The following is a 22,304-nucleotide window of genomic DNA, read 5'->3' on the forward strand; positions in this document are numbered from 1 at the left end:
AAGCAGCGTACGCCTTCGGAGCTCGTTTACGGTACCACGCTCCGCCTGCCTGTGGATTTTTTTATCGAATGCCACCGCAAGTCAAGCGAGGTAGTGGCAGTGAAAGAAGTACTTTATGGAAGAGTTGTGACCCTACAGTGTCCGATTAATTACTTCGTTTTCTAAGTCAACGTTAGGTCAAAGTTTCCATGTATAGCCTAAAGCCCGTCTTCATCGCAACATCTACGGCTCTCTAAAGGAGGGGTACTGTGGCGGAGTCACCTTGTGCGCAGTGCAACCCTGGCAGAGCCTTAATATTGCCACTCTAAATTAAAAACTTTATTTGTCCTGGCAACCCTTATTTCCTCTTTCTGTTTTACAAAGCTAATAAAATTTCATTTCTGGTTCTAATCACTAACGATATCTCTTTGTTTCATTTTCAGTAGATCCTTAAACCCTTTCCCATATTCTCCGTAAGGATTCTGAGAGTTGAGATCATTTAATGTTTGTAGGCGTGAAAAAGGTGCACAAAACATTCATCGTGACTGGAAAACTTAATTATACCCTAAACAGGGTATACCTCTCCTCAAGTTACTAAACAAAAGTTATCCAGTGCGGCAGTGATTGCGCCCTTCACCATAGTTGAAAAATTTAAACAGAAATATTAGATTGGATTGAATTTAGATAATTGTAACTCAAATTATACCTACATATGATCTCATTCATATCTTCCTCCAGACCTATCGGGCAGATGGAAAAGTGAAAGCAAGAACAACTATCGAAAGCATTAAAACAAGCTCGTCCAAACCAAAAATTTGTTAGCACCAATAAATGTATAAAAAACATGCTGATGAACCTTGAGTAAATAATGGAACGTGGCGTATGAAACACGACAATTGCTGGTCTCATTAATTTATGCCAACCCTCCTACTGCCCCAATGTCGCTCTCATTCAACTCAATATTCTGGCCCTATGCCACAGTCGAGGCTCAGAATTGACTTAATGCCCGAACACTTGCGTGCTAAAATCCCATAAATACATAACTAGTAGCTTTGCAACAAAAACAATAAATCCCGTAAAATAATTTTGCTGTAAAAGTATTTCTAGTTGAAAGTGTATGGTGTATGGTGTTTGCTGTTGCATGTGCTTGGTGCATGTTACACACAATTATTAACATATTAATAAATTTTAGCATTTTGAGAGGCTATACTTAACCAGTTACCGCCAAGTATGCAACGCTTGATTACGGTAAGTTTGTTTACTAATTTTCGATTTTTTCTCTCCGGTTGCCCTGTGCTGCACGAAGCGTGCAACATATGCGTTTTGCATCTTGACAGCCATTTTAACTTTCTGTTAGCGCAATTTCAACACGTTACAAGTGGAGAGCGGGCATTTACCCCGGTTAGGCACAATAGGGTGGTGAAACCACTACACCAACAACAACCGGTGTGTACGTGGGCAGTTGTGAAAAACACCTAGGCGCCGTTGGCTGGTGGCCGGTGGCATGCAATTTAATGGGCTAAAGTCAACACCTACATGGAAGCTCACACGGGTTAGTGGTTTGCGGTCGCGTTTACGGTTAGCGTGAGCTGTGCTTCGTACCAGAAAATATTACCCGAAATTATCGCTAAAAATAACAGCAAACTAGTAGCAGTTTGTACATGATTACACACTTCATAAATATTTATTTATGCACCTAACGGTTGTTCTAACCAAAAATAAATGTAATTTCAGGTTTAAAGTATTATAAAGCACCACGATGGTCTTTAGTCAAAGTGACAAGTCAAAATGGAAACACGAAATATTTCAAACCATAAAATGAGTGCTTTTGTACATGCATAAAGGGTGCTTTTTAGAGCTAGTAAGTACTTACGAAAACGAATGATATGAAGAATATTTTGACTTTACTACGTCAGAAGTTTTACTAGCAGGTAAGGCTTCTAGTAATAATAACCCAACAGAGGATAATCACAAGAACACAAACAAATAATAAATTAAATAACAGTAACTTAAAATATTCATGTCAGAGCAAAATGTTTAAGTTGCGAACATTTTCGTGCGAATTTTTTTAAATCTCGACGTGGATTAACTCAGCAACAGCACATTGACTACACACTTTTTTGGCGATGAAGCTCCCTCAAGGACCAGTGTTTATCGATGTTATGGTGAATCCAATCAAGATCGTAGATTATTCCAAGACGAATTTTGTAAAGGTCGTCGAAAATCAGTTGTTGCTTTAGAAATTACTGCTACTGAGCGCGAACCACTACCACAAGATCGTCATGTGACCTATCGTAAGATTTACCTATTGGGCCAGTCGATTGGCCACCAAGAACGAGCGATATCATACCGTTAAACTTTTTACTGTGGGGATATATAAGATCTAAAGTCCATAAGGACAAACCCGCATTAATTCAGGCCTTGTAACAAAATATCACGTGTGCCATTTGCCAGTTACTAGTCAAAATGCTCAAGCGTGCCACGGAGAAGTGGACTCAATGGACGTCCCATCTGAGGCCTAGCCACGGCCAACATTTGAAAGAGATAATCTTCAAAAACTAAATGCCAACAAATGTTCTTTAAAATGACAATAAACTTTCCCCAACAAATTTGAAGTTTCTGTGTTTTTTCCAGCAAAGTAGGGAACCTCGAAATTGATCTCCCTTTAGTCGTAATATATAGTAAGACACCATGTATGGGGTATATTAAGTTTGCCACAATGCTTGTAAAACCCTAAGAGAAAAGTCGGAGAACCTATAATATTTCTGGTATATTTAAGTGATTAGCTAATTTTGAGATATCGATGTGATATTTTTTATGTGGGAACCGAGAATATGGAACCATTATGGTTACAATGCCAAACTGACCCATCCGTATGTGGAAAACTTTTTTATTTGAAAAACTATCTTCAGGAACTTTGGCATAGATTAATACACTGGTCCACAGTGTTTTTGTTGCTCTTGATATATGATAAGTTTTTGATATTTATCTGAAAAACAAGAGCATATTCAATATTTTCATGAATAGGGCCTTTATCTGGACACTTGAAGTCACCGAAATTTTGCTAAGACATTCAAGCAACAAAAAAAAAATTGTTTTTATAGAGCTGTGTTGTTCCAAACAGCGATACAATATCTGAAAAAATCGTTCATATGGACAGCTGCTTTTCAAACTGAGCGATCAAAATCAGAATAAATTTATTTTATACCCTCATATGCTAAAAAAATGCATCTGTGAAGGGTATTATAGCTTTGGTGCAACCGAAGTTAACGTGTTCTTAGTAGCTTGCTACTAAAGATTTATTACCAAAATGGTATATACTATGTATGTTGCAGCTATTTCACCGAGCTGTAAGCAATCTAACCCACTGACCAAGTAATCTCACATATAATCCATATCAATATGATGTGATAAGCACAGTACAAGTATTGTAAAATTTGTGTGTATATATACATACAAAACCACTTGGAAACTTGTTAGTATATTGTAATTATTATTGCCTCCAACAATGCATTTCGCTGCCGTAAATATTTGTATCACTTTAATGACAATAATAAAAGGGTTAATTTTTCCCACTAGGTAACCTAAATGTAAGTTAAAGTGTTTGCTTATCGCAATGCCCTGCCATAATGCTAAATAAATTGTTGTCTGATTTTATATGTGACATTATTAAGAGGAGTTGTATTAAATAAAGCGGCGCAAAAAGCAATCAAAAAACGAGTAGTTATGGCAAAGGAGCTGAGAAGGTATTCATAAGACAGAAGAATTTATTAACTCCGAGAGCCAAACAATATAGGTGAATATATTTATAATGTTAAATGATACCCGATGAGGCCGTGGAGGTTACCAAAGCAATAAGCGAGAAAAAAAGTTTAAACAAATATAAACGTTTCTGTTTTATAATTAGAATTATACGATTAAAATAAAAGAAAAAAACTTACTTTATTGTTTCAAGAAATTCACGTAGCTATCACATATGGCTATTCCTATGTGGTGCAGAGTGTAAACACCTTATCAGCATATAAATATCAGCCAACATACAATTATTTTGTCTGATTGACTCTAGTTTACGTATGCATACGTATAGCGATAAAGATAATGTGATATACAAAGATAAGGCGGGGACCTTGAAGGTGTTAAACCAAACAAACCGTTTGATTGGGATTAATTATAATGTGATTCAATACTATATATGTATATGTACTACGAATACTTTAAGTTTGGTAGGGTTCAGTTACAGAAAAAGCTATAACAGTGAGAGCTTCTAGCAAAAAATAGTTTATCAGACTCTCTCCCATTATCTGGGAACCCAAATAATGTTAACTGTGTTCTACTGTTATTTTTTTCTCTGAATATTCTTAAAGCATGACCAAACAAACCATATATTCAAACCTTCTAGTCAGTTGATTTGCTCATTCCGATTGAGAGAATATATTATGTTGCTTGCAATATGCATACATTAACCACGTTTTCTGGCGCTAGACAATATTGAAAGTTTTCGTGGTCAGACACCTAATCCAGTCAGAAAAATTTATCTAAATATTATGTGCTTTATGTATGAAATTTTATATGTATTACTATATTTGCGTCTCGATTGAGAGAGAGAAAGAGAGAGCATAAGCAATCTTCATGAATCGCTACCTACAACTAGAGACCGTCTAAAATCGGTTTTCGATATAGATATTACAGAGGGATGTGTTTCATTAGATCCCACTTGCTGAGATCCAAATTGCTTATATATGGAAAAGTGGAAAAATGTAACAAAAGAAAGTAACTATTGTGAGTACTAAATTTGGTTTGATTTCGAAATCTAGGAAAATTCGGGTCACAAACATCATTGGTATAACAAGTGGCCACTAGCTACATGGTGGTAGTAATAATATGATTTTATTTACCGAATTCATCAAATAGTATAATTCTCAAACAAAGCATTCCGTAAAAAATTGATTTCGCCTGGCAAAGAAACGAATGTGCTTGCAAGTACTTACCGTCCCTGTTTTATGGAATGCGGGACCAACAGACCATATATCATTGAAGAACAAAAAGTGAAAACATAGCTCATGAAGGTTATAATAAAATTCACTTTAATATCTACATTTGCTGGAAGCTATACAATTTTTTTAAACATTTATTTTTTAGATTCGCCATACCAGTTATGAGTAACGGTCAGATATATGCCAACAGTTCCAATAATAGCGCCTATAATTATAGACGCTAATCCGCAATAAAATCCAATCGCGGGCAGATTCAAAGCGAGCTGTAGATGGTAAAAATAATGTAGAAGTTATAAACAGTTAAGTAAAATGAATTTGAGTCAAGCATATCTCACCTTAATTTCCTTTGCAAGCTCCTTACTGATAACAGCCTTACTTGAGGTCACAAAAAGCGGCGCATAAAACTCCGGTAAGTCACGCAAAATGCTAAAGATCACAAAAATAATAAATATTCCTTAACACATTGTCCAAAAAAATGCGTCACTCACGTTATATCACTGTCGTTCCTTATGTGTAAGCTGACCATGACATTGGCATTCACCTGCAACGGTACACCCAGTTTTCGCTCCATAACTATGAAAAAATTGTGTTTGTCATAATCGGGCTCGAGACCAGTTGTCGTGTTTGCGAAACTCTCATCGGCGTACATGAAATGTGGGTGCGACAAGTACATGGGTACGCCTTCAGCGCATGGACCGAGGTCGGTCACACCAGTCGCCGGACAATTGTCGGGTTGTTTATCACTTGGGCAATAACACTTCATATCGGCATTACGTTGACCGTTGTCGAATGTGTCCGGTTTGGTTTCATACATGGTCGCTTTGATGCCTTCAATTTCAACTTCACCGGTTGGTACCAGATTGATAATGCGACATGTGTCGGTAATATAGACCGTGATGTATTCTTCGGGACCAATATTCGGTACCCACAGATCGGCAGTACTGCCATTCAGGCGACCGCACTCACCCTCATAGAAGCCAGTGTGATTTACACCGTTCCAAAATTTAATTTCACCCATTTGGGTCAAATCGCCTTGGCCAGTGTGTACGGTGAAGAGGCCCTCGAACTCTTTAGAGCCGTTGCGATTAAGAAACCAAGCAAAATGATTCGATTCCACAGGGCCAGTCATGGAACTATTTAGTTTCATAGCATAGTCCAGAAACTCATCGTAAAAACCATCGAAAAGCCATTCACCGGCCGTGTGTGTCTGATAGAGCGCGCCACCATTATTATTGAGCGCGATATTGAAGCCTAATTTGAGGATTTTTGATTCATCCCGCATCACGTTTGCTGCGGCCTGCAATAATGAAAGCGTTTTACAAATACTATAAGTCAGATTTTTTGCCACGTTACTTACCAAAGAGGGCAGATGCGGACAAGTTACTAGGTCATCCAGCGAGGCTCCCGACATCTCGGGTTCAAAGTACCATGTACGCTGCCCATAGTAAGATACAGTTTTGTTTGAGTGCCAGGTTATATCTTCTTTGAGCTTTTCCTCTCTATAAACAAATGGACCCACTTGCTGGAAATTCGGCTTGACACCAATTGTGCGCACCTGGTCCGGATTTGTCCAATTGAAGAGATACATATACATGTAGACCGGTATGGGTGTCTGCACCCATTTGTCGTATGTGTTCGAGCAAGGACCAAGGGGCAGCATCTGCGAAGCAAAAACGTATTAATAAAAGGTAGTTGCGAGTCTTCAAAAATTTGCCTTTTGAAGTTCTTTTATTTAAAGTTCTTCGAGAAAGTGATAAACTGAATTGTGAAACACTTACATCGTATATTTTATCGTTTATAAAGTCTGTCCACAAAATGACTAAGAGCAATCCTGGCACAAGGAACAAAACGGCTATTAGAAACACCCATATTTTCTGCTGAGTTACGCCACAACAACTGCAACACATTTTAACACCTTGGCAGCTGCAAATGAAGTGAGGCCAAAATGTTCTTTGAGATTAGTAGCCGATCGGCAGTACCCGACATGGTAAAAATAATGTGTAGTAGATAATTCAATCTTATCAATCCAACGAATTTATTAAGGAACTTAAGTAATGATATTCCAATACACAGCTGATTGGATTAGGGGCAATAAACTAATTAGCTACTTGTATGGCAGTCCAGCAATGTCTTACGCAGTATTTGCCGGTTTCAAGTAGCACTGCTTACTGTTCTTATAAAATAGATCACTGACCTTTGTAACGTAAATGTTTCCTCGCTAAGAAATCTTGTACTATTTTAGTGAACAATCTTTATCGCCTTTTTATGCCTGACCAGGGCAAATTAAGTTTGCTACGATGTTAGTAACAACTAAAAGGAAATGCCATAAACTCGATAAAGTACATTGACATACATTGTGACAAAAAAGTACCCCTCAAATTTTCTATTTCTAACCAATTCTCCTGTGCGGAATCCTTGCGTATGTTGGAAAAACTTACGGAGATTCAGTTTTATAAAAAACACAAGCCTACGAGTGGTACTAAGCCTTCGCACGACAAAAGAGCTCGTCATCTCTCTGGAGTCTGTTCGAATGTTTTTGGTGGTGGTTGGAAATGAAACGCGTTCTTGCTCGACTTGTTAGGATAAAGCCGAAATTTTATTGAAGAGTTCAGCAAACAGGGCTCTTTGGACATGTTTAACCGTCGAATTACGATCCCTAATTCATGGAGAGCATTGTAATTGCTGACGGGACATGGATTTATAAGATTGATATGTAAACAAGTCAACAAGCATCGGAATGAGAAAAAAACGAGTCGAAACCAAAAAAACCACGCCAAAGCCGCATAAAAATCAAGGTTATTCTCATTGACTTTTTCGATATTGGTGGTTTGGTGCATCATGAATTTATACCAGACGGACAGACGGCTAATAAGCAGTTCTATTTGGCAGTATTGAGGCGTTTGCGTGATTGCGAGAACATCCGTAGAGATGGCCGAAATTGTGGAAGAACTATTCATGGATTTTACACGATGACAATGCACCATCGCATCGAGTCATGATTTCGACCGAATTTAAAGCCAATAACGCAATGAAAGCCATAGATTCCACCGTATTCGCCAGATTTGGCTCCGATTTTTTCCCAAAAAGTGCTTATGAAAAGTGTTTCGAGGACTGAAAAAATCGTTGGCATTACATCTGATGGAGATTACTTTGAAGGCGACAAAATAAGTATGGATAATTAATAAAATACTTTGTGTTTTATTTACAATTTCCGGAACCTTTTTTGTCACAATGTATATATAAATCATCTATGGAACAAGCTAAGTCTGCTTAACATTGTCCGTCTGTACATAACGTTACATACGTGAACTAGTAATTTTTTGGGATATTGGTCTGAACATTCAAACTGAAGTCTTTGCGTGAAAAACTTTGTTTTTGGCCAGCTATCTTTATAAAATTTGGCAAAGATTATTATTTTAGACATCGATACAAATCAGAATATATTGGACCGAACATACAGCTGCCTTACAAACTTACCGCTCAAAATTAGATTAAAGATTGTGGTATAAAATTAATCTGTAAAGGGTATTATAGCCTCGGTGCAGCAGCAGTCAACGTTCTTTCTCGTTGAAGTCTCAAATTAACATAATAACTCAGTATATATTGAAGAATATATCTGGTGCATGGAAGTAAGAGTTTTTAAATTCTAAAATTCTATTATTAAGGCAACTTACTCACTAGTCGATATCTCGGATGTAAAAATGACTAACCAACGATTAAGTTCTGTAACCAACGATCTGTAAAGTAGGTTTCCATGTCGGTAGTGAAACCTGCTTTTGCCTCACATTCGCCATCGAATATACTCAATAATTCACCATACAAGGTCATATGACTTGTGAATTCCTGAAAATATGACCTTCAATTTCTTGCCCGATAAAATAATCTTCACCTTGTTTGTGGTAGGTTCGAAGGGGAAAGTCCGCCTTTTCGATTTTCCCTAGGCTTCTGGGGAGTATCAAATCGTTGGTGCGTATCAATGGATAGTTGTATATCCGATACCTAGTGGTAAATTCTGCAACGGTTTTCCTTCATAGGTTTCTAGAATAGGATTCATGCTCTTACGACTGGGTATAAGAAAAGTACTTATTATTTATAAGTGCAAAAACATTAAGCAGCTGCATGAGGTACATATAATCCTATTGAGATAAAAATTATTGAATCCAGGTGTTTTTGATATTTTTAAACTTCTAATAACTTCCTGTCTGTCCAAAAACGATGACCTTATCAAACATTTTTGTTAAGCAAAAATTTAGACGGCGCGGTGAAACTTGGTACACGTGCCGATTATCGAAAAACTATGAAGGGCTTTGACACAGCCAAAAGTTAAATTACAGATCTAAGAAACAACTAAGTTTGGGTGTAAGAAAAAACTATATACACTTGCAATTTGCAAGTAACCAAACCGCGGAAATACATTGAGGTGTTGCAAACCTTTGTATTAAAAAATATTGTGAAAGTACTCAAAATTGATTCTTCGATGAAGCCGAGTGGTTTTTAAAGAAAGTTGTGTCCCAATATTGTATATATTTATTATTTATTTCACTTCTTGTCAGCGAAAACTATATTAGAATCATCTTCAAATAAGATATATTTGACACAAACTCAACCGAAGAAGCGAAATTGATTATGATTTGAGGCTTAGACCAATGCCTAGACCGCTTCCTTTCATATTCAGCGCCAAAATTTTAATGTAATTTTATAATTTTTAAGAATCCGTGTTCACTTTATTTTATTAAAATATCTCGCACCCTGACACACATATTCGGCATAAGGGTTGTTAGAATAACAAAAATCATTAGTGTAAATAATTTCAGATATTCTTGAATAAACTAAAGCACTATATATACAATATTATACCTTTAGTTAATTTTGATAAGATATCTTACATAATGACCGGTATGTACAGTCTAAAGCCAGCCGGAAGTTTTTAAATCTCGTATTAGGTGTATATTAAATAGGGATAGATTGACGCAATTTTATCTACTATATTTTTGTTGTTACTGCAAATTACTAACAGAAAAAGGTGCTCTCTTAGTTTCATTAAGGTACCTTAAATATCATCACTAATAATCTATTAGGTATAGGTAAATAAAAAACAGGAATTATCTCCTTACCTTTGAAAATGATTCTCTCCGATTTAACGGCGCCTGGCTATAACTTATCTCAGACATTGTACTATGGTTCACATACTATACTCAAAGCTTGATTTATTTTGGTTCCATTTGGACAATTTTTGGTTATAATGGGGAGTACATAGTAATATCAGGGTAATGATGCACGCCGGATCTTGTGCTTTTCTCGAAACTGAATATTTGAAAAATATTTCTTTCATAAAAAGTAGTCACATAAAATCATGAAATTTGGGGTTTTAATGTTTAAAAGCATTTAAAAATTGATAGCCATTTGCCTACGAATTAACATGCAATTTTTTTATTTTATTTTAGCCAGTCTGCTGGAATCATGGACGTCGCTTGTCTACCTTTCCTTTATGGGTGCTTTTGGTTTGAGAAAACCTACATTTAACATTTTTTTTTTTACAATACAAACTCAAAATTACAGCTAAAAGCTTAATAAATATTTAGTAAAAATTTTAAAGCTCCGTGTGCACTATAAAGAATTCCGAAAAGAACCCTTAAAAAACGGAGTCAGTGTATGAGTCTTATAATAAATATACATATTTATCAACGAAAATGTTTTTTTTTCGTTGGATTTGGCTCGTCTTGGAAGACCCACACGGTCGATTGCTGTTTTGTTTCGGGCTCATACGCATAGATCCATGATTCGTCACCTGTGACGATCTTATAAACGTCTTTTGAAGCACCGCGATCGTATTTTTTCAGCATTTCTTTACACCAATCCACACGAGCCTTTTTTTGAGCGATTGTCAAATTGTGCGGGATCCAACGAGAACAAACCTTTTTTAAGGCCAGGTGTTCATGCAATATCGAATGCATGCTGGTGGGAGAAAAGTGGTGGGAGAGGCATGCCTCTATCTGAAAGTATGTTACATGACGGTCTTGCATTATCAGTTCACGTACGGCATCGATGTTTTCTGGCACAACGGCTGTTTTTGGACGACCTTCACGGAATTCGTCTTTGAGCGAGCGTCGGCCACGATTGAATTCGTTGTAACAGGTTTTCACAGTGCTATAGGATGGTGCTTCATAGCCATACAAAGATTTTAGTTCATCGATGTACTCTTGTCGTGATAATCCACGTCGAAAGTTGTGAAAAATGATCGCACGAAAATGTTCACGAGTTAATTCCATTTTTTGGCCGAGATGAATTTTTTAATTCCCTGTAAATAAAACAATTCACGATTAAATGACAAAACTTTCTGAGTGATGTTATGCTAAAAATGTCAAACTTTCCAATGGAATTGTGAGATTGTACCTGGCAACACTTAGTGTTGCCTACGTCAGAGATATATGTATATAGCAGCCTACGTATCGAGTTCAATGCAATCAGTCCAGATCTTCCCTTAGCCCTTATATACACGACTCTCGTTCATGTCTATAATACGAAAAAGTAGGGAATAGTATTTTTCCGAAACTACGGGTCTTTTTCAAGATGGACAAGCAGTGGTAGAGTAAGAATCTAAAAATAATTTGAAAATTCATCTCTGATGTCTACTATGGTTACATGCTATAGTTAAAAATTCCGAGCTTGCCAGGAACCAGTTTCAAGTGATCAGCACAAGTTGGTGCGCTTATCTGAACATGTGGATCTAACCAAACTTTCAACTTTCACATAAAACGTAGAGAGGTAGTATTTATATAATTTTTTTATTATTTTTTTAGGATTTATTGCTTATTTTATAAAAATTTATAATCATTATATAATAAGCTAGAGTGAACTTACGAATGCATAAATTCTCTTTCCATCTCACAAAACTTCAATGCCAGAAATTTCATTAAATAAATTACGTAAATGTTCGCGAAATTGGAGAGCCAAAATGGCAAAATGGCGAAAGCTTTGCCAGCGCAAAATATTAAAATTGCGCTTTTCACAGCGTGGCATACGGCAGTGGGACAGCGGCGGTGGGTGGAGATGGCGAATACTTCGTGAAATATTTGACAAAGCGGATTCACTTTGTGGCAAATTGACATTTGTTTAATGAATTTGTAATCCAAAAAAGAAGTTCACATTTTTCAAAGACACTTCACGGAGAATAATTGTCCATTCTGTGAGCGGGAAAAGTTTTGAGAATAGAGGGTGTTGATGGATAAGAAACTCTGTAGGTGATTTTTAAAGCTTTAATTCTTTGTCGGCTTTACTTATTATTTTAAATTGTTATAGTTAAATGTGAATAGAATGGATTTTTCTTTTTGACTTTTCGCTACATTTTTTCAGGTGAAAACTCATAGCTTGTGCGCCACTCAACCAACTGCTTAAAGTTTAGTTTGTAGAAATTTAGTATAAAGGTTGAAGCCGGAACAATTGGAAAATAACTACACCTACATACTCCTACGGATGGTTTGAGTAATAAGTAGAAACATCTATAGGAAATTTAGCAAATACTAATGCCTCAGATATGAGATAACTTTTATTTCAAAAAAATAGATTTGAACATAGACAACTCTTCCCACTGGTTGATTACCTTGTTTATTTATGTATCAATAAGAGATTACTTATGGAAATAAACAGCACAGTGTAATTAGCTTAAAATTGGTCCCGACCTTCAGATCAAGTTCTAGTCCATATATTCCTATTATAAAGACTTCCAACTTTCTGGTTGATTTTTAACATCGGTAAAAATGTAGTCTAGCCTAGTGAAATCACGAAAGTATTATTTAGCAAATGATCACTGAATTACTATTTAAAAATCTACTCGAACAGCTCTTACTACATAAAACATGTGATTAAAACTTTCACAATAACTCAAAAATTCAAAAATGAGAATATTTTCCTTATTGACGTGTACTTTAGGGTAGGTAAGTAGGTAAGAATACACAATAGGCTTATGTGCCATTTTGATGTACTATCGTCGGATCTTATAATCGTGCTACCCCGCTTCATCGTTGCGCTACAACCATTTGGTGCACTCAATGAAACTGCTTATATCCGTTATGCTTTGTAAATGTTTGATGCCTGATGGTTCCAAGTATTTGATTTGGTTTATTATATAGTAGAGCTGGACATTCACAGATAAAGTGGAAAACTGTTGCCGTCTTCCTTCCTAGCTTGCAGCCAAAAAACCAGTGCCCCGTTGTAGTAACTGTAAGTTTGTATATACAACGGGCCTGGGCCTAATTAGTAGGTTCTTGGTTCTATTCCTGTCATATTTGGGCCATAACTGCTTTGCTATCTTGCAGTTTGTTATTTAGTTCCATCTACTCTAATCTATTTTTTCCAAAAAGCTTATAAAACTCTCTTTTAACCGTTCCCTGCAGGCATAATATTGACTCGGCTTCGGATTCGTCTGCAGAGGCTTCTAGCTTTATCAACTCTCTGCCTCTTCGTTACCGAAAATATTGCTGTAACTGGGAACCCAAATTATGGACAATATAAATCCAGTAACTTGAAATACGCTAGCAAAACCAAAAAATAAATTCATAAACATCAAAGAATTCAGTACAAAAAAATGTTTTCTGAGAAGCTCAAAGTGCGAACAATTTTGGCCCTTAACTCATAATTTTCCAAATAAAATTTAATATTTAAGTCTTCACGATACTATTTTACTGCATGTAAATATATTGGCATACTTTTAGCAGGATTTTATAAAATATTTTGGCATGCTATAAGGACTGGTTCTCATAGTTCTATGGTGGTCTTCTTCTGGAAATATTTTCGTTTTAAAATAGTCCACAAATGTTCTATCGGTTTTAAGTCTGTGGACTATATACATATCACTTAAATTTGCACAGGACAAATTGTTTCGATACGTTTTACGACTGTGAAAATTGGATGATAACCTCCCACTCATCAGTCAACGGTTTTATTAAAAATTAATAAAAGTCCAAAATAATCAGTAGCTAATGAGGTCAGAGCTATGCAATATTACATCCATGGTGGTACAAGAATGGTATCAAGGATGTCAAAGGTGTCAAATTTGGACGATGGGGACCCACATTTGGGGCAAATTACGTATCTCCCAGACCAACTTCAACCAAATTCATTAGGTAACATAACTCTAACATTCTTATGTTTCAGTGATAATTTCTATCAGATTCCAGTATATCTCCAGTATATAAATTAAGCTTCAAAGAACATATTGGTATAGAAATTTGCACAAATAGTACCTTAAGATATGCCATATCATGTTAAAAAATTATCAAAAATTGGATCATAACTGCTCAAACCTCCACACACCGAATGTGTGAAGTCGAGTAGCCATAGCACTTTCTATTGAAAATATCGATTAGTGTGAATTACATATAACTGAAATTAAAGATAATTACGCTTCAGATAATAGTAATTCTGTATATCAAAAATGGTTTGAATCGGACTAAGACTTCTCTTATATATTTTTAAGTTTTGGTCAATCGATGTTGAATCTTATCAGTAACTTGAAATTTCTCTTACAAACACCTTTGTTTTATTTTGTTCATTTCTGTCCTTATGCATACATTTTTAAATATAATTTATAAATATTTTTGAAGAATGGTTATCCTTTCCGATTTTCATGGTTTATTTTTGTTTTTGTTGAAGTAAATTCGATACTTATGCACTTTGTTGCGTACATACATACAAATATACTAATTGCAGCTAACAAATTGTAACAACATGGGATTAAATGTAACAAGCTTCAAGTTTCCTCTTCTCTCAACAAGCCAAGTACAGTAAATAAATCACATTGATAAATAATTATTCGGGTAAATATACATATACGAGTACACATATATATATGTATATATAATATGCCAGTATATATAATATATAAATAAGTAATGCACTTTGTAGTTGTGACTAGTGGATTAATACGGATTTGTCAAAGTCCATTTGTAAGTAGTTGTGGAGTATAATTAGCAACATCATCAAAAACTCTTTATCGCAATATTTATTTTTCAAGTAGATCAAGTGTACAGCAGGGCTTAAGCTTCGGCTTCTGCCTCGGCGTCCTGGGCTTTGCGGCTGGGCTGTGGAAACATAACAGTGAGAGAAATTAAAATCGATAGGTTGCTGAAATATGTGTGTATATGTACTTATATATATAAATATATACTCGTATAAGAGCAGATGACATAGTAAAGTGCGGTTAAGAGCAAAATTTGGAAACTTGGTCAATCAATTCTTTGAGCGCTCTGTATTATAAATATTACTAATATTGACAGTCTTTAAAATCATTAGATTAGTAAATGTTGAAAATTATCGGAAAAGATGAATTGAATTACTAATCGATCGTGAAATTTCATTAAAACCCATAGCTGAAATCATTACCTTGGGATGCATCAAAATAAATGGTAACTCAGCACATAGTTCGCCTCCCAAAGCGCCCAAGAATAGCTTGACCTTTACGGCGTACGAAACGATGATGCCGAAAGCATCGCGCGCATCTTGACTGGCGATCCTGAAAAGATTCATATAAAATGAAGAACAAAGTCTATGCTATGTGCTTTGATTTTACTCACAGAGTAGTCGATGCCAGTGACGTCTCCTTGCGCTTAACATCACCCTCAACGGCGATGCCAGCACGGTCACAATTGGCTACCAATGTCGGCACCAAGTACATAACCTTTTGCAAGCTGGAACCCGGATTGAGCGGACAACCCTCACTAGTCTCCACAAATGCAATCGTATTGCGGAATTGTCCATTCTGGAAGAGCACCACATCGACACCTTGCTGTACCATGGTCTTGATCTTCTTCACAACCTTATTCGAATTATTACGCACACAGATATTCACAGCGATTTTCTCACTGTGATGATACAGTTGCTTATCCAGCGTCACTTCCAGCTCCAGTTCACCGGGTGAGAGTAGAAAATCTTTGCGTACCACCGTGCAAGGCTGTATGCCCTGCTTATTGGGTGCATACTGTACTTTGCGTATACCCAAATTGATGGTGCTGCGGCGATGTGAGCGATCACATTCGCTATCGCCGGTAAAGACTTTCACGAAATATTGCACACCGCAAGGTTGCGTCTCATCGTTGGCCTTCTGCTGCAGCACAACCGAAGCTGGTGAACTGGGTGGCAACTCCATAACGAAGGGGAAAGCATTGGAGCCGAGTTTCTTTAATAAGCGCTCCTGCATTTTGGTCAACTGTATGTCGACCTTCTGCTGTGGATACACCTGCTGCGAGACGAGCGTTAGTTCCTTTTGGAAACGCAAGCCGATCATTTCATCGTCTTCGCGTCCATAACGGAAGTTGCAGATGAGTTGCACGTAGATTTTGCGGTTTTGCCGCAAATATTCGTCATCCAGAACGATAATACCATCTGCAAGAAAAATAATTATTTATATAGATGATATTACGACTTTCCAGTTATATTTCTGGACTGATCTGAATGAGATTTATTTTTTTAAACTTTGCTAATAAAAAAATCTGTAATGAACCAAGTGAGAGAAGATTTATAGAATGATGAGCTATTCGAGATATACGGTGACATTGACATAGTTCAACGAATCAAGAGACGGGACTGCGCTGGCTATGTCTCATTTTCGGAAGAGAACACTCCAGCTTTGAAGGTTTTCGATTCAGTATCTGCCGGTGGAAGCAGAGTAAGAGGAAGATTTGGAAAAGGACCTGGCTGCTCTTGGTATCTCCAAAAAATAACACTCTCAAAGAATTAATAGAGACGGGATCATAAGCAGCTTGTACTAAGTTCGAAGCAGCGCAAGGTACAGTTTAGTGCTAAATTTTAAGAGCTCCGTCTAATGAGCTTCCTAGCAACGAAACGATCCTATCTGTGGCCAGATAGATAGTAAAATTGAGGTTTTGCAACCCGTCCTTCGGTCTATTCTGTCCTCGCCTATATCACATATGGTCACAAAAGTCCAGCAGCCTGTACAATTCCAGGAGCCTGCTGGGCCCGACTGAGGTGATGTAATACTTGTCGACTTAGATGGAATCTAGAGCCTTCCGCCTGCTTCTGCAAATTGCTGGGCAATCCAGAATCAAGTGTTCTGGGTTTTCCTGTTCTAGTCGCAGAACCGGCAGTTTGCGCAAGAGACTATGCCTAACTTTCCAAAAATGAGTTAGAACTTAGTATGAAATTTAAGGTTACCAAAACCGTTAGATAGCTTGAGACATACTTCAGAGTAATTCGTTTTCTAGATGCCTAGAGCTTTAAAATTTTATTACGTAATTTACATAAGATTGGCTTTCAATGTTCTTCGATGGTCTTTTTAAAGCTTTTGAGAGCTCGTTGAGTCATTGAAGCTTGTCAGCCTCAAAAAAACTAATGTATTCTATTTTTGGTAGACGAAACTTCACAAATATTAAGAAAAGCGTTTAGGTATCACGGCCAGACGACATTTTATTCTTCCCTTACTGCGCCTACATTTATCTTTAAACATTAATTTTTCATTTCTACGCCATATTCAGACTGTTGTAATTTTATACTATCCGTCAGTATAATTTAAATTCATAGTCAAACGAAAAGCTCCGATGATTAATGACTTTGTGGCCCAAAAATGAAAATTTATTTACACATCCACACGCTCACTCACCGACTGGCTCCACCACCGTTATGGAGTCGACGAATTCACGCTTGTTCATGTACAAGGTGATCATGTTGTTGGGTGAGACCTTTTTAAAGACCTTAAAGTTGACAACCATCTTGCCGACTGCCTTCTACTGCTTTGATTTAAAATAAAATTTATTAAATCGGACTCGGACGCGTAAAACACGCAAGAATCGCTGACCGAACGTTCGCGAATTCGAAAAATTATTTCACAAAATTCTGTTATTTGGAGAACGCGGAACACGGCGCGTACGCGTGCACACAGTTAGCTTCCTAAGCGCTGGCGGTTTGTGGGTCTAATGGACGCTTCGGACGGTTCTCTAGTGGCGCGTTGCACGTCTGCGGCGATTTTAAATTAACTACCGTTTGTCGAGCGACCTTTATAGCGGGCGAAAGCAGCTGACAAGCTTTGACTCTTATTGAATTAGCGAACGTATGCGTGTGGCTGTGTGCGTGCGCGCATGTGTGTGTGGGTGTTTGGCAAATACGAAAATGTCGTGTTATTTACATACGCACAAGCAAGCGCACCCTCATATTAGCAGACAGGCTAAAGCGCACCCACACACTTACTCACAAGTGCACATGTGACTGCACTGCGCTGGGCACAATTTCTACGGCTTCGGCGACTAGCCTGACTACCACAATTGCTGGCGCTGCAGCCGGGTCAGTTTGACCGAAATTGATTTCGACGCATACACACGCGTGCAAACATATTGCAGCATACACACATACACGCATACATGAGTGGGTGCAATGGGCTGCGCCACTGTGTGGGCGGGAAATGCGCTGTGTGGCCTCTGGTTTGCGGTGCCGTTGGAGAATTTGAGCCTCTGTTTGTATGTAACGGGTGATTTTTTTGAGGTTAGGATTTTCATGCATTAGTATTTGACAGATCACGTGGGATTTCAGACATGGTGTCAAAGAGAAAGATGCTCAGTATGCTTTGACATTTCATCATGAATAGACTTACTAACGAGCAACGCTTGCAAATCATTGAATTTTATTACCAAAATCAGTGTTCGGTTCGAAATGTGAAAATCCGCTTTTTTATCGACAAATTTTGTTCAGCGATGAGGCTCATTTCTGGTTGAATGGCTACGTAAATAAGCAAAATTGCCGCATTTGGGGTGAAGAGCAACCAGAAGCCGTTCAAGAACTGCCCATGCATCCCGAAAAATGCACTGTTTGGTGTGGTTTGTACGCTGGTGGAATCATTGGACCGTATTTTTTCAAAGATGCTGTTGGACGCAACGTTACGGTGAATGGCGATCGCTATCGTTCGATGCTAACAAACTTTTTGTTGCCAAAAATGGAAGAACTGAACTTGGTTGACATGTGGTTTCAACAAGATGGCGCTACATGCCACACAGCTCGCGATTCTATGGCCATTTTGAGGGAAAACTTCGGACAACAATTCATCTCAAGAAATGGACCCGTAAGTTGGCCACCAAGATCATGCGATTTAACGCCTTTAGACTATTTTTTGTGGGGCTACGTCAAGTCTAAAGTCTACAGAAATAAGCCAGCAACTATTCCAGCTTTGGAAGACAACATTTCCGAAGAAATTCGGGCTATTCCGGCCGAAATGCTCGAAAAAGTTGCCCAAAATTGGACTTTCCGAATGGACCACCTAAGACGCAGCCGCGGTCAACATTTAAATGAAATTATCTTCAAAAAGTAAATGTCATGAATCAATCTAACGTTTCAAATAAAGAACCGATGAGATTTTGCAAAGTTTATGCGTTTTTTTTTAAAAAAAAGTTATCAATCTCTTAAAAAATCACCCTTTATGTATGTACAGCTCTGGGTGCTTATGCTTGTTCTTCCATATAGTTATATGACTACTTTGAGCTCTCAAATTGTGTTTGTTTGCGTGTATCTAACTACGCAATACCTTTGGTAATGACATTCAACACTCTGGTAACAGAAAATCAATGAAATTTAATAAAATCTCATAGAAACACTCACACGTATTGGTTGTAATTATATGTCAACAGAAAACTAAATGTAAACCATTGGAATTGGCGGTATGCATCTTATAGGTGTCACTTGTTATATTTCCTCAAATCCACTTTATTCTAATAGATTTTTATTTGCATGAGTGCGTAACTCGGCACGCATATTTTTGACACTTCATTGGAATCGTAGGTGTTGACTTTATATAATTGTCCCTCAATAATTACGATCTTGATTTAAAACTCATTATTTAATAGAGAAAACAATTGCATAGATAAACATTTTACTAAGACTTGTCACCTCTTGAGAAGTGATTGAACTTTCTGGTTCTAAAGACACTTCTTCGCATTTTCTGAAACCTCGTTTGGTATAGAACGGCTCGGAGAGGTCCTTCCCGATCCTGACGGAGCTTTTGGTGTTGCTCAACGTCAGCTTACATAGCCGTATTAGTTTTTTCGTGCTGTCAAAGGCACTGTGAATGAGGTGGTGTGTGTCAATTCTCCTTTCACGGGAATTTTCCAAGATTTGGCGCATAGTGAATATCTGGTCAGTTATTGAATTTCCAGGTCTAAAGCCATACTGATAAGGTCCAATCAGTTTGTTGACGGTGGGCTTTAATCTTTCACACAATACGCTCAATAAAACCTTATACGCGACGTTGAGGAGGCTTATCCCACGGTAGTTGGCGCAGATTGTGGGGTCTCCCTCATTTGTGGATCGGGCAGAACACACTTAAATTCGAATCGTTGGGCATGCTTTTGCTATGCGAACTTCTTCTTGGTCGGGCAATGGAGCGTCTTCTCCATCGTCATCGATTGGGGAATCAGGTTCGTCTTCTCCTGACGTTGTGTGGTCACTGCCATTCAGCAGGCTGGAGAAGTGTCCCCTATATAATTTAAGTATGCTCTGGGCATCGGTGACCAGATCACCTTTGGGGGTTCTACAGGAGTCTGCTCCGGTCGTAAAACCTTCAGTTAGTCGCCGCATCTTTTCGAAGAATTTTCGAGCGTTAGCCCTGTCGGCCAGCTTATCAAGTTCTTTATACTCACGCATTTCGGCCTCTTTCTTTTTCTGTCTGCAAATGCGTCTCGCTTCCCTCTTCAACTTTCGGTATCTATCCCATCCCGCACGTGTTGTGGTCGATCGTAATGTTGCGAGATAGGCTGCCTGTTTTTTCTCCGCTGCAACACGACACTCCTCGTCGTTCCAGCTATTTTTTTTGCATTTTCCGTAAACCACTGGTTTTGGTTGCAGCTGTACGTAAGGAGTTTGAAATGCCGTCCCACAGTTCCTTTATACCGAGTTGTTGACGAATGCTCTCAGAGAGCACGAGTGCAAGCCGTGTAGAAAATCGTTTGGCTGTCTGTTGTGATTGCAGCTTCTCGACGTCGAATCTTCCTTGTGTTTGTTGCCGTGCGTTTTTTGCTGCACAGAGGCGGGTGCGTATATTGGCTACAACAATATAGTGGTCCGAGTCGATGTTAGGACTTCAGAGCGCACTCACATCTAAAACACTGGAGACGTGATGTCAACATGATCGATCTGGTTTGTGGCTTTTCGATCCGAAGACAGCCAGGTAGCTTGATGAATCTTCTTGTGCTGGAATCTAGTACTACAGATAACCATATTTCGGGCCCCGTCGAAGTCGATCAGCCTCAGCCCATTCGGGGATGCTTCCTTGTGGAGGTTGACCGACCGTCGTGCCAAAGATACCTTTTTTGCCCACCCTGGCGTTAAAGTCGCCAAGCACGTTTTTGACACCGCGACGGGGGCAGCTCTCATAGGTGTGCTCCAAGCGCTCATAGAAGGCATCTTTGGTCACATCGTCCTTCTCTTCCGTCGGGGCGTGGGCGCTAATCAGCGATATGTTGAAGAACCCCGCTTTGATGCGGATTGTGATTAGACGTTCATTCATTGGAGTGAATGATAGTGCTCGGCGACGGAGTCTCTTTCACACCACGACTGCCACTTGCGCTACTTTATATATCAGTCCTTATCCAGTCCATCGCATTTCTTGGACTTGATGTCAGCCTTTATTTTCACGAGGACATCAACCAACTGGGCAGCGACATCTTCCAAATTAAGGGACCGAACATTCTAGATGCATTCCTTCAATTCATAGTCCTTATTTCGTTTGCCATGGTCATCATCAAAAAGGGGGTCACTCATCCGAGGCTTGTTGTTTCTTTCCATTAGCGGTGTTTTTTTACGTGGCGTGTCCCAAACCCAGCGCACAACCCTACGGAGGGAAGGTTTCGCCTTCTCACTTTAGCTCGCCTTCAAATGGATGTTCTTCTGCTACCCAGAGGATACTTGGTCAAAGACCGGAAGTCGTGAGCTGCTTGAGCTATATGTAAAAGAATCGTTTCTGGTCACCCAAGTGAATGGCGATCAGGGAACTTCCCTCACTTGCGTGAACTTCTATACATGACCCCATCCTCCTTTATCGGACTATGAAGCAATTTGAGCATCAATAGCAACGAAAACACAAGCAGCCAATTTGCGCCATCAATTGGTGGATGTTTTTATTTTTTTGCAAATTGCCAATTGACTATTAAAAATCATTTAAATTTAACTCTTTGGTTACTCCAAAACACCTGGAGGTCGCTTCCTGTAGAATAAGCGGAAAATTTACTTGCAAGTTGCGATCAAAGATCCCGGTGGACATCCAAAAGCCTAGTTAGACAGCCACTCTACTTACATATCATAGATCTTATGCTATAATAGACAACGCAAGGGAGTATAGCA

The 22,304-nt window shown here is 38.2% G+C and overlaps 2 protein-coding genes across 2 annotated transcripts; both read right to left on the reverse strand.

Annotated features, from left to right (window-relative positions):
• Positions 1 to 5,040: 5,040 nt before the first annotated feature.
• Positions 5,041 to 6,918, reverse strand: LOC105231105 (protein croquemort). The gene is made up of 5 exons (XM_011212215.4): positions 6,752 to 6,918; positions 6,331 to 6,633; positions 5,462 to 6,270; positions 5,309 to 5,399; positions 5,041 to 5,236 (listed from the first exon to the last, which is right to left on the reverse strand). The coding sequence occupies exons 1-5, from the start codon at positions 6,878 to 6,880 to the stop codon at positions 5,108 to 5,110; spliced, it is 1,461 nt and encodes a 486-aa protein (XP_011210517.1). The 5' UTR covers positions 6,881 to 6,918; the 3' UTR covers positions 5,041 to 5,107.
• Positions 6,919 to 14,488: 7,570 nt separating this feature from the next.
• LOC105231096 (phosrestin-2) lies at positions 14,489 to 17,970 on the reverse strand. The gene is made up of 4 exons (XM_011212203.3): positions 17,587 to 17,970; positions 15,545 to 16,352; positions 15,354 to 15,483; positions 14,489 to 15,052 (listed from the first exon to the last, which is right to left on the reverse strand). Exons 1-4 carry the CDS (start codon positions 17,693 to 17,695, stop codon positions 15,008 to 15,010), a joined length of 1,092 nt encoding a protein of 363 aa, XP_011210505.2. The 5' UTR covers positions 17,696 to 17,970; the 3' UTR covers positions 14,489 to 15,007.
• Between the last annotated feature and the right edge of the window lie 4,334 nt (positions 17,971 to 22,304).

This window comes from Bactrocera dorsalis, chromosome 1 (assembly GCF_023373825.1).
Source record: "Bactrocera dorsalis isolate Fly_Bdor chromosome 1, ASM2337382v1, whole genome shotgun sequence".
In the NCBI taxonomy this organism is placed as follows: domain Eukaryota; kingdom Metazoa; phylum Arthropoda; class Insecta; order Diptera; family Tephritidae; genus Bactrocera; species Bactrocera dorsalis.

What these genes read in the sequence shown, in the direction of transcription:
- LOC105231105 (XM_011212215.4), bottom strand. Translation starts at nt 6,880, where the DNA reads ATGTGTTGCAGTTGTTGTGGCGTAACTCAGCAGAAAATATGGGTGTTT. An exon ending in TAAACGATAAAATATACGAT is followed by an intron (nt 6,634 to 6,751) that starts GTAAGTGTTTCA and finishes TTTGCTTCGCAG; the next exon opens with ATGCTGCCCCTTGGTCCTTG. An exon ending in AGGAACGACAGTGATATAAC is followed by an intron (nt 5,400 to 5,461) that starts GTGAGTGACGCA and finishes TGTGATCTTTAG; the next exon opens with CATTTTGCGTGACTTACCGG.
- LOC105231096 (XM_011212203.3), bottom strand. Translation starts at nt 17,695, where the DNA reads ATGGTTGTCAACTTTAAGGTCTTTAAAAAGGTCTCACCCAACAACATG. An exon ending in TCACTGGCATCGACTACTCT is followed by an intron (nt 15,484 to 15,544) that starts GTGAGTAAAATC and finishes GAATCTTTTCAG; the next exon opens with GATCGCCAGTCAAGATGCGC. An exon ending in TTATTTTGATGCATCCCAAG is followed by an intron (nt 15,053 to 15,353) that starts GTAATGATTTCA and finishes ATGTTTCCACAG; the next exon opens with CCCAGCCGCAAAGCCCAGGA.